We start from the raw sequence: 11729 nt of genomic DNA, 5'->3' as shown, positions 1-11729 counted from the left end.
TGATTTGAAAGCAGTGATTTAATAAAGAAACCGAAGTTTTCTTGTCGATTTAGAGCTGGCCAGCTCCTATTATCCCTAAACTGATTTCGAGGGTTTCGGTTCAACTATTTCCATGGACGGCTTTTTGCTATTTCTTTTTTTAAATAATATCCAAAGTGCGTGAGACCTTCAAACTGGATAAATGGCCTAAAAATCGAAAATAATTGAGCCGCTAACTTCATCGTGGGACACGATAGTAAGTAATTCACCTTAATAGTATGTGAAACGTAAATATGGGTTTTCATGATACACTTACCACCAGTAAAGAGAACGAAAACTTCCCGAACAGATCCTATGCTATGGAAAACATTTAGCCTTTTTGCGATTTTTATAATCACCACTGTTGTCTGTATGTCTATAGTCATCGCAAATGAACTAGTCATAGTTGCACACAAGCTGTGCAGCTGAAGAAAAAGTTCATCTCTTCATTGGCAGCTGTCGACATAACATGTGTTATGAGGGCTAAATTGTCAAAATTGCAAAATGGCAGAAGAATATATATGTTTGTAAAAGTTGGTAGGACCTTGAGGCAAATAAACAGTGCTTTGTAACGCTCGCGGGGGATGTTGTACTAAGATTGCATTAAATAATCTCTTCCTGTGAAAATCATATTCCGTGCACCAAAGCAGTGATAACAATGCCGTAAGTCAGGATTCAATGGTTAAAAAACATTAAGTGAATACTGAAGGTCTACAATACAGAGTCACTGTTTTCTTTAAATGATCGCGAAGCAGCTTCTAATACGTGCAATATACCTCAAATTTAAGCCATTGCCCCCTGAATAAACACCCTAGACGCCGACTGTTTAAACAGGACACGAAACCTTTGTTTGGTGCAACTGGAAAGAGTCTACATAATAAAAACAGCAACCAATATATATTTGAAAAACTATGGTAACGTAACGTGGAAATCTAGTTTGCACACACTGTGAGAATAACTTTAATATTAATTTCCACAAGCAAGTTGATTGTTCTATGTTAGTCCAAATTGAAAAAAAAAAAAGATTCCGCGCTTGCATTCTGTTAACTGAACTGACTAGGACCCTGGTGAGATGTAAGTCCATTTGGAGTTATTCCTTCGCCCCTGTGATATTAATAAGGCTGTATTTTGCCCGGCTCGGACAACTCCCGACATAGTACACCCAATAACAGAAAAACAGCGTGTAAATTTCGACCTTGTCTTCAGGCTCACAACATCCAGATAATACACTACGCATGACTACGGACATTGAATTGAAAGGCTCAATCTCGTTGACTTCTCTTTGTAATATGCCACCACGAGTTTTCTCTTACCCAGATTCCTTTCTTTTATTTTGATACCCAGTTTACAAGGTCTACAATGTCAGATAGAAGAATGGGTTCAATATTGTTCTCTGTTCATGCGTATATAATGAATTCTGCTCCTTTGTTTATCGGTTATGCTCGCTAAGTTTGCAAATATGGCTTTAGTCATGGAATGTCTTAACCTTGGTAATGTACTTCTTGCACTTCTACTGGTGTTCATGATTTACCAGTTGATCGACTTGTACCAGTTTAGAGGTATGCCGCCTGGTCCGCGATTCACCAATCTTCCGCTGATCGGGAACCTATTCAGTTTCAACTTTGATGGCGAGATTTTTCAAGATGCTGTTGCAAGGTACATTTTTTACCTGAACTTTACTAATCATGGTTGATGTTTTTCTAGTCCACGACTTTCATAGTTTAATTATCTTCACGTTATTAGCATCGACCTTTTTTAATGATTATTTCAACATTCGGTGTACTGTGTGTCAGGTTTACCTTGTTTACATCACACCGGGCTGTCGTACTGATCTCCTACGACTTAATTCATTATAAATATCGTTGAAACAGAGTTCACTTCCTACTAACAAAATTACGTTGTGTCACTTTTTAGGTGATATGACTTGGCTATTGACATCGCTTACAGGTTTCTTTTTTAGTTGCAGATGCACAAACGAGTAGCGTTAATTAACAGATTATTTTCGATCTTTTGCTAAATTTAAATTCACAACTTTTGGTTAAATTGCGAGACAATAATCAATGGAATATTCTCTGACCCTCAGGCACAAGAGACTTTATATAATAATATGCAACTCGATGCATTTAAAGTTCTGTGATATTTTACATTTGGAGATATTGGTTCCGCTCTGCTAAAGGATGGCTTAACTTAAATGTTGACTTATATAGGTTGTTGACTTAAACTATCTTATGTCGTTCCCCCAGGCTTAATTCGCGTATTGAAATTATAATCTTGTCGGAATCATTGTTCTCGATCCGTTCGTTAATTTGTTTTATTTGTATTCTGCCTTTATTGTTTTATTATTGTGTTTTCTTCTGTTGTATTTCGATAAAACGATTTCGAATTTCTTGAATGGTAAATTAGTAGAATCATAATGAGCTGGTCATAGTAGCGAGTCACCTAATGTAGTGACCGTTGCCTTTCTATAATTTCTCACTTTTCTTGAATATTCTACGCCAATTTGTTTTCTTGTGCATCATCTCCTTGTAGCCTGAGAAGGAAATACGGAAAGCTCTTTTCACTGAAACTTGGAAGTTACAAGTTCGTTGTTGCTGGCTCGTCAGAGGCAGTCAGAGAGGTATTGGTGACAAGATCAGCGGATTTCGGTGGTAGACCTAAGACATACACCTTGGAAACGTTGAGTCTTGGTAAGTGTATTGCTAGGTGTTATTGCTTCCCCTGCAAGACCGTACTCTGAATATTTAATGCATATCCTTTTGTTGTGTCAATAGACGTAAGTAAGCTTTGTGTAGTTTAGTCTGCAGTGTTCACGCGCAAAAGAATAACGTCAGACGCAGTGGAGAGGCACTTGTGCAGCCCCTCGCCATTTAATTTGTCGGCTCTCGTTTATCATCGGCCTGAAATTGTAATTTCGTTGACCGACAAAAAAGGGAAAAACGGAATTCTGACAGAGAATGAACAGAAACAAAAAAGTAAAATAATGTCGTATGGAAAACGATTAAAACATTTGATGCTGGCAAAACAGATTGTTGTTTTAGCACTGGGCATAATTTTGCATTCTAGATTTGTGAGTACGCTGTAAGGCCTAACTTATCACTTTGCAATTTCTAGACAATTTTAAATTACGATAAATAGTTTAAGATTAACCTTTTAAGTCATGTAATAAGGAACAACACTTCAATGTTTGCATGTGTAATTAGGCACCTAATGCCTGATAATTGTTGTTTAGTAAGCATTCACGAAGATAAAGACTAGATAAAGTGTGATAGTAAGACTAAAACTGCAAGGGACCGCAAACGATAATGCTGCTATTCGTAGGATCCACTGAGAGATCTGATCAGCAATAAAATGAAATAACAAACAACTGCAAGCAAGGCTGACCATACTACGTGAAAAGTAGACTTTGCGAGACAACACCACGTCTACTTTTCACGTAGTATAATCAGCCTTGCTTGCAGTTGTTTATAAAGTGTGATAGCATTTGAAAATAATTAACCCCCCCCCCCCTCCCCCGCCCCCGCAGTTAGGAAACGTTCATGTTAGGTCCTACCTAGAGTGGCCCGCACCACAGGTTTCTAACTTCTTATGAAGTAATTTGGACTATTTTTATTTCCCAAAGGATGGGTGACTAGTCCAACTCAGGGCGAAGTTTTCCCTTAGCTTCTCGTTTGTCGGTATGCATTTATTCACTTGCCCCGGGAAGATAGAGGCGTTTACAGTGTAACTTATGTAACGTTTACAGTTTAACGTATGTATCGTGCTCAATAACACAACACAATCATTTCCACCAGAATTTGAGGTGGGACTGCTCGATCTGGCGCTCTGATCAGCTCTCTGGGAATAAGACCACCGCGCCGCTTAGGCCGGTAGTAAGTTAGCAATGCGTAAATTGACTCCTTATCTTTTTTTTTTTTGAATTGCATAAGGTTACAAGGACGTAGCTTGGAGTGATGGTCAGTCATGGAAATGCTACAAACGTGTCCTCGTATCTGCTTTGCGACAACACCTTTCCAACACAGCTTTAATCGAAGAACGCGTAACAGAAGCAGCTGGGAAGCTTTTGCAGATGTTCGAAGACCAAAAGGAGAGAAGTTTCGATCCGGCTAAGCTTCTCGATGAGAGCATCGTGGAAGTATTAGGAAGAATAATATTTGGGAATGACTGGGATATTACGGATCCTAACATTGACAAATTAATCTATTTGAACGAGCTCGGATTAAAATCTTACAAAGACTTTCAAATCATCATGCTTCTCGATTTCTTTCCCTTTGCAAGATATCTCCCTGTTAAATCACACAAGAAAATATTTGGCATATTTCTTTCGACTCTAGAGATAATTCGCCACAAGTTGAGAGAACGACAACTCACGTTCGATCCACTGAAACCTGGCGGTAATTTAATGGAGGCCTTACTGCATGCACAAAGAGAAGCCATCGAGGAAAACAAGCACGAGAAGCTTTCCATGTTCTCTGAAGATGATCTCATAACAACGATACAAGACATGTTCACGGCTGGTTACGAAACAACTGCACATGCGCTGACATTCGCTCTTGGCTATTTAGTTCAGTACCCTAAATATCAACTGGACATCCAGAAGCAGCTAGATGACGTCGTTGGTCGACATGGTATGCCTCGCTTAGATGACCGACCCAATCTCCCACTGATCCATGCTACCATCATGGAAAGCCTTAGGTTGGGAAACGTGGTGCCACAAGCTTTGCCTCACCGAGCCGTACAAGACACCTCACTGTGCGGTTATCGTGTTCCTAAGAACACCATCGTCTATCCGGATACCGAAGCTGTGCATCTTGACCCAGGGTGCTGGGAGAACCCGAAGCTGTTTAACCCTTATCGTCACATCGACAAAGAGGGTAACTTGATCACCAATCAGGGCAACTTTTATCCCTTTGGTGCAGGACGCCGTGTGTGCCCGGGAGAGGCTCTGGCTAAAATGGAAATGTATGTGTTTCTTTCTTGGATGCTTCATAAGTTTACGTTTCTTCCAGAAGAGGGTCAAGAAGCTCCTGAAATAAAGCATCGACGAGCTATCACTCAATACCCTGCTCCCTTCAAAATAAGAGCAATTAAAAGGAATTAGAAAGCACAAGCCATAAATCATTTCATGTATTGCTTTAACTGTCATATTCAATAACTGCACAAAATTTCTAAATTTTCAAAACAATTGATTGAAATATGACCCGTACAAATGAAATTGGTACAAGGTGGGCTGCTGGTAACTGCGGGTCTGATCAAAATAGTGAAAAGCGAAATATAACGGCCGATGTACCTTTTACCTTATTAGCCAAGCTTTCACTTGGCAACACTATATTCGGTATCATTTATAAACAATTAGTATAGAAAAGACCCTTGGAGACTTTGGGAAGGTCGATTGACTGAGCAGGAGATGAAGAGGCAAAGATGGAATTTGGGACAAGAGAAGAAATTGGTGAAAGACAAAGAAAACTGGCGTTCCCAGGAAAGGACTTACCTGCGAACACACACAACGAAAGCTAAGTTAGTGTTTATGTAAGGGAAGAATAGCTTATTCGAATTAATAAACTTAGCAAAGGCTGACAACGAATGATTGCCATTTTTTTGCTGAGGTTTAGTCCACGCGGGACTTTAGTTAGGAGGCACTGTTACAGAAATAAAAAAGACGTAAGAAAACATTTTTTATTCTTTTCTCTGATCCTAGATTTTTGGGGATCATTTTCAATTATTATAGTTAAGCGAAAAAAAATCAGTTTCAAATTTACAGAATAAAAGTTTCGCGAGTGATTGAGAAGTTTTTCTCGTGTTCTCCTAACATTTCGCGTGGTTTTATTACGCCAGTGAAGCCTTCAACGTGCGGTCCATTGCTTAATAATTTCACATTTTTTTAAGATCTAGAAATACTCCTAGAAATTCTAAATGTGTACCCAATATTAATAAAAATCTCTAGTTTCATTATTCAAATTAACAGCAAGGATATATCGATTGGGAGATTTCGTCAATAATCTTCACATTATTCACCTTTTGAAAAGTAATAAACTTTGCCTGATAAAGTTTATTTAAGTCCCAACTTCCTCCTCACTACCCAGAAATGCTTTCAGTGAACCTGACAGAGGGCCAACTCCCTTCTCTTCATCCACTGTACACATTCCCTAAATGGGTGGTAGGTTTTGTTTTCCTGACACTCCAGGGCTTCGTGGGGAAAAAATATTAACTGAGCACTTTGTAACCCACTTCCCGATTTTCAGCCACACAAAGTTGTTGTTGTCCTTATTCAAAAAAAGGGGGGGGGGGGAAGTTGATTATAAATGGACTTAGCGCCATCGAATTGATTACACCCGTATCAGCTTAAAAAAAAAATAACTACAGAAAGCAATTTTAAACAATTTCCCCGCAGAGTAGGTGGTATATTCCCGAGTACTTTCATAAATACGAATCTCAGATATTCAGAATAAACGTTTTGTGTTGATGATCATGATTTCTTTTGCTCACCGCGTGAACGTTGGGGTTTGATTTTATCACTTGAAATTCCCACACGCGGAGAAAACAAAAAAAGCTTGTTCGTGTCCTTCACTAACAAGTGTCTTACTTATTGCCCGTTTTTACTTAAATCGCCACCATAGCCGTTGGTTAGCAATCAGTATGGAATATTAATTTTTAATATGCGTCAAGCCAAACCTGCTTTTAAAAATTCAAATATTCTGAAAATATTTTGATGAATTATATTTGTGTTCTTAACTTTTATTGATAAAATTCTAGTTTAATTTCATGGATCAATCTAAGTGCAAGAATACACCGATAGACAAATTGCATCAACAATCTTCGTATAATATCCATTAGCACGGAAATTTAACAAAAGTAATATACTTTGCCTGATGAAGTTTATTTATATTTGAATAGAAAATAAGACGTAGGTGGTTCCCTATTAACCCTATTCAGACCGGGGGGGGGGGCTTTTGAGGCCCGCGCTGACTTTGAACTTTTATAACTTTTTTAAGATTTAATCAAACGCTGCCAAACTTTCTGAGTTTTCCTAAAATTTATCTGGCAACAATTTGGTAGGGTTGGATGATGTGTCAGGAACTTTACATCACCATGGCAACGACATTTTGACAGGCATGTTTTCTCAAATTTGTAATTTTGCGTGTTTCTGTTTACAAAAATCAACTTAAATGGAATTATTTTTTCATATTTACGGTTTTAAAGCATATTTGTATTCATTTTGAGTACTTTGCAGTGATTTTGGGTGGTTTTCTGGCATTTTGGAAGAATTTTGAAATCCAAGATGGCGGATCCAAGATGGCGGCTGTTTTGACATCATGATGTAATTGTCACGTGATGTGACGTCACCATCCCACGTGACGTATACCAAAAGAAAGAGTTTCGGGCGTACAATACATCCTATAAGTTTCATGGTGATTGCTTCAATATTCTGGAAGTTACATAGGGGGGGCTTCCGAAGCCCCCCCCCCCGGTCTGAGAAGGTCGAAAAAAGCCCGGTCTGAATAGGGTTAATTCTAGAAAAAGTAATTTCATAAAATCAATTTAAAAACATCAATTCAGGAAGATATCGAAAAAAAAAAAACACAAAACTCAAAAGTCATCAGCAATCCTCAAACAAATGAATAAAATTTTCCTTACATAGAACAGAGATAATGTATTTCCATTCCGCTTTATTTATAATTAATTCGAAATCAAGAAACATATATACTTGGTTCAAAATTTAAGCTAGCACGCGTCGCACTCTTCTTCTTTTTGATAAAACTAACATAAAATCAGGAGAAATGAAAAGGTTGATGGCTTGTGTTTTGTTGCAATAACATGCTTGGACTTTTGAATCAATACTTAAGCCAAGAAAGAAACAGATTACAAGAACAACTCAATAAGTTAAACCAGCGTAAGTTTTCTACCCTATCCTTGGAAGAAGATAAGCATGCCTTTTCGAGTTACACCTAACGGAGCTCAGGTACATGTGGACCAAGAAATGCAGACCTCGCACAACCTTCGACGAACAATGTCTCGTTCGTTGTAAATATTCAGGAGCACGAATATATCAACGAGCAGCTGCTTAAAGGAATTGATGAAGTATACAGTCCGATATCTCTTTTTAATGCTCAGTTTTTTTATAATTTGTTTATCGCACTCAACGGTACGACGAGCTTGGTTTTGTTGCGGTAGTGGTAGTTTTTGGTTTCTGGCTTAACGTTATTATGGCTTTCTCCGGTATTTTCTTTGGAAATGACATCTATCTCTTTTTAATGCTCAGTTTTTATTATTTGTTTATCGCACTCAACAGTACGATGAGCTTGGTTTTGTTGCGGTTATTCGAAAATTTCCTTGGTAGCGTACTCTCTGTCATTAAAGACGTTAGTTTAAAAACGGTGAAAGCGAGTTCCAAAAAAGGTTTCATCATTTTTTATATCTTCTTTATAACCTTCGTAGTAGTCTTCGTGGCCTTCGAAACATTGCTACACATCACTGAACCTTGGCACATTTGAGCCTTGGAAGCGGTGGTTTGGTTTTAGAATTCTTTCAGCGATCTTTAGTTTTATCGGAGCTGGTGTGTGGCTGCTACCAATCATCTTTTTGTGCATTACCTGCTTAATATTGGAAGAATTTGTGGATGACTTACATAAAAAATGGCGCCATTACATTCGATAATAATGACTCGATAATAATGGCGCCATTACATTCGATAATAATGGCTCAATAGACCTAGTGCCTTTTAAACTGGAGTATCACCGACTGTGTGACGTACTCGAGCTTGCTGACAAGATGCTTTCCCCTTTTCTTTTTGAAATGGTGTCTTTGTACATTCCACTTCTATTCTTTAGTCTTTACAATGTTGTGAATTTGCAAGAAGACGATTTGCTTTTGTTTTTAGTTGGCAATGTACTCTGGACTTAAGTTGCAGCTAGTGTCTTAGCTGTTATATTGTTATTTGGATCAAAAGTCAACGAAAAGGTATAGAGCCTTATAAAAACATTATTCTAAACTTTAAATTACCTTGCTACACTTACTCTTTGCTTCAGCAAAAGAAATTCCTTATCAATGTTTTTCTCTTATTCGTTTCGCTTCGTAAGCCAAAGATACCCCTTTATGTTTAAAAATAATATAGTTAAGCTTTGCCTAATATGTTTACGTTGGTCATAGATGATAAAAATGTTACATCCTTAAGTTTGTAAAACCACAGAATTTCGATGATGTATTTATCTCGTATTTTTTATTTTTATTTCAGATTCACAGCCTTCAAAAGATCCTGCAAAGATTATCTGTTTCGTCATCTGACGAACAGAAGGTAGCGATTATAAGCACGTCGGCGAGTTACCCTGGCAACGTTTATTGTCCTATTTGAACAAGAAAGTACCCCTTCACCCCACTCTGCCGTCTTTCTCGTAACACAAAACGTGATCGGAGATTGCGACTCATTATCAGACTATTAGCATTTCAGTGCAAATCTTTATATTTTTTCCGGATAGAAAGCACGCAACATGTTTTCTTGCCTTCGGTACAGAAGAAGATTTCCATAAATGAAGAGTAGCGAAAACGTCGCTAACGACCATTTCTCATTTTCTTTCAGTTAGTGATGTTCCTGCTGGACCTTCAAGGTGACCGGGCAAAAGGTCTTTCTATTGGGGGACTGGTTGTTATCACCAAATCATTGTCTCTAACTGTAATGTCCTTGAGTGTATTGTTCATACGTAATTCATCATATGTATATGATTGTGATTCTTGCGATATAACTTATTTGATTTTTTTAAGTCACCTTAAATATAAGGTGGCTCATAATTTACCTTTAAGGGTTCCCCGGCTGTGTTATTTTATCATAATTCCTGGTGACTTTGACAAATATGTTTCAGTAAAGAGATAATAAAGGGTAAGAGAGTAAATCTTTTATTTAGACATGGTACCCAGTACTTTGTCATGCACAAGGCCTATTGCTGCGGTGCAATATCGGTAAACCTCGCTTTCAAGTCGCAATTCCACTCTGAATACCTCGCCTCGATAACCAACCATATGGCAAGAATTTTCCTAGCTGTACGATTCTCAGATAAATCCATCAGAAAAACGAATACAGTCGAAGCTCTCGTAAGCGGACACCCTGGGGACGCGAAAAAAGTGTCCGTAACTGGAGCTGGCCGCTTACGAGAATGGTTTTCGTAAGGGGCCACTAGAGGTGTAGGGGATAAATGGCCGCTTAAGGGATCTTGCCATGCTAACAATAACCGGACGGACGTGGATGACGACAAAACAAGCACTGAAATATGGCACTATAATTACTTTAAAATCATTTTGACGAACGGCGATGTGAAGTTGATTGATAAACTCAAGATGCAGAGGTTGTTAATAGGATTTTCTTTGAGGTGTCCGCTTACGGGAGCTTAAAAACAAAGAAAAAGTCTTAGTCGTAATCTCGGAAAGTGTCCGCGGCCGCTTACGGGAATGTCCGCTTACGAGAATGTAAAAATACAGAGTTTGTATGGGAGTTAAAACGGGGTTTCAAACAAGGCGGCCGTAAGTAGAGCTGTCCGCTTACGAGAGTGTCCGTTAAGAGAGCTTCGACTGTACACGTTCAGAACCTCTCAATTTTACTATAAAATTTATATAACGACAAAAGGGGAAATTCTGATGTTAGCTGTTATAACGTTTACGACACAATGCTGGATCCCTCTTACCTCGTTTCTTATCTAAAATAATTTAAATACATTTTGATGCATTTCGTGAAAAATGTATCTTAGTTTTTATCATCTACTTCTTTTTGTTAGCTCATTTAATCTTGATCATAAAATTGTTGTTTTTCGTCTGTTTTCAGATTGTTGGAGTGATCATTTCGTCATGAATAAACTGACAGATCTGTCCAATCCAAGAATTCCATTACTTTGTTGTCAATTTTTTGTTTTCGTGTTATTGAAAGCCTTTCTGTAAAAATATGAACAAAATGTTAAAGGGACTATGTCACGGAGATTTCGCAGATTTTTGGTCTAAACTGTTCTAAAATTAGTGGAAGGCAACCTAACCCATAAAAAACAATATCTTTGAACATCTAAAGGAAGATATAACCTTAATTTGTAAATAGAAATCAAGCTACGGCTATAAATATCGATTTTTTGAAGACGCGCGGAAACAATTTGAAAACGTTTACCTAACGTTTTCAAATTGCAATCCGTTTCCATCCGCGCCATCCGCAGCCAATAATGCTAGTTAACAGTTTCAGTGCTCTAATATAGCAATTTGTAATAAAAATGGACTATTATTTCTAGGTTTCATGCGACAGAAATATAAATTTTGGTTGTTCAAAAATCCGGTAAAATCCGTGACATATTTTTTACAAGAGCTCAGCGAAGTCCATAATTATTATAATCAATTCGACTTAGGCGCTTAGTGTACCATATGGAAGAGGAGCAGACGAGAAAGAGAAGAAAGGAAAAGAAAAATAGATTTCTTAGTAGAAAGGCCTGAAAGGGTAAGAGCGGAATTAGGATTTGGCCAAATTAAAATTTCACTGGGATGGGATTTGGATCACTGGGACTGGGAATAACAAACAAATAAACAGTAGAACTGGAAATGGTATTTAGAAAATCGGGAAACAATAGAAGGGAAATGGAATTTGAGCGAATATTGGGCTGAAAATGGGATTTTATACTCCCCCTTCAGTGCCCTCTCAATGAAGTGGACCTAATGTCAGCTTCTTTTTGATAGGACTATCATTGAACTTCGAC

General features: G+C 38.0%; 2 protein-coding genes across 4 annotated transcripts in view; one reads left to right on the top strand and one right to left on the bottom strand.

Moving 5' to 3' along the window:
* LOC144658178 (steroid 17-alpha-hydroxylase/17,20 lyase-like) overlaps positions 1–5948 on the top strand; it is a 31574-nt gene extending 25626 nt beyond the window's left edge. Inside the window, exons 1-3 of one of the 2 annotated variants that reach the window (XM_078518535.1) lie at positions 1463–1674; positions 2548–2705; positions 3945–5948. In XM_078518535.1, coding sequence (XP_078374661.1) covers positions 1478–1674; positions 2548–2705; positions 3945–5116 — 1527 coding nt within the window. In that variant the 5' untranslated portion in view covers positions 1463–1477 and the 3' untranslated portion in view covers positions 5117–5948. Of the gene's footprint in view, positions 1–1462; positions 1675–2547; positions 2706–3944 lie in introns of those variants that run through there. The other variant, XM_078518534.1, reaches the window with a different exon arrangement.
* The window catches only part of LOC144658247 (neuromedin-U receptor 2-like), a 249672-nt gene that overhangs the window by 218476 nt on the left and 19467 nt on the right, over positions 1–11729 (bottom strand). The window lies entirely within an intron of this gene.

This window comes from Oculina patagonica, chromosome 6 (genome assembly GCF_052425735.1).
Source record: "Oculina patagonica isolate OP01 chromosome 6, crgOcupat, whole genome shotgun sequence".
Taxonomy (NCBI): Eukaryota; Metazoa; Cnidaria; class Anthozoa; order Scleractinia; family Oculinidae; genus Oculina; species Oculina patagonica.
Note: the sequence above shows the minus strand (reverse complement) of the source record. Positions and strands in the feature narration are given on the sequence as shown.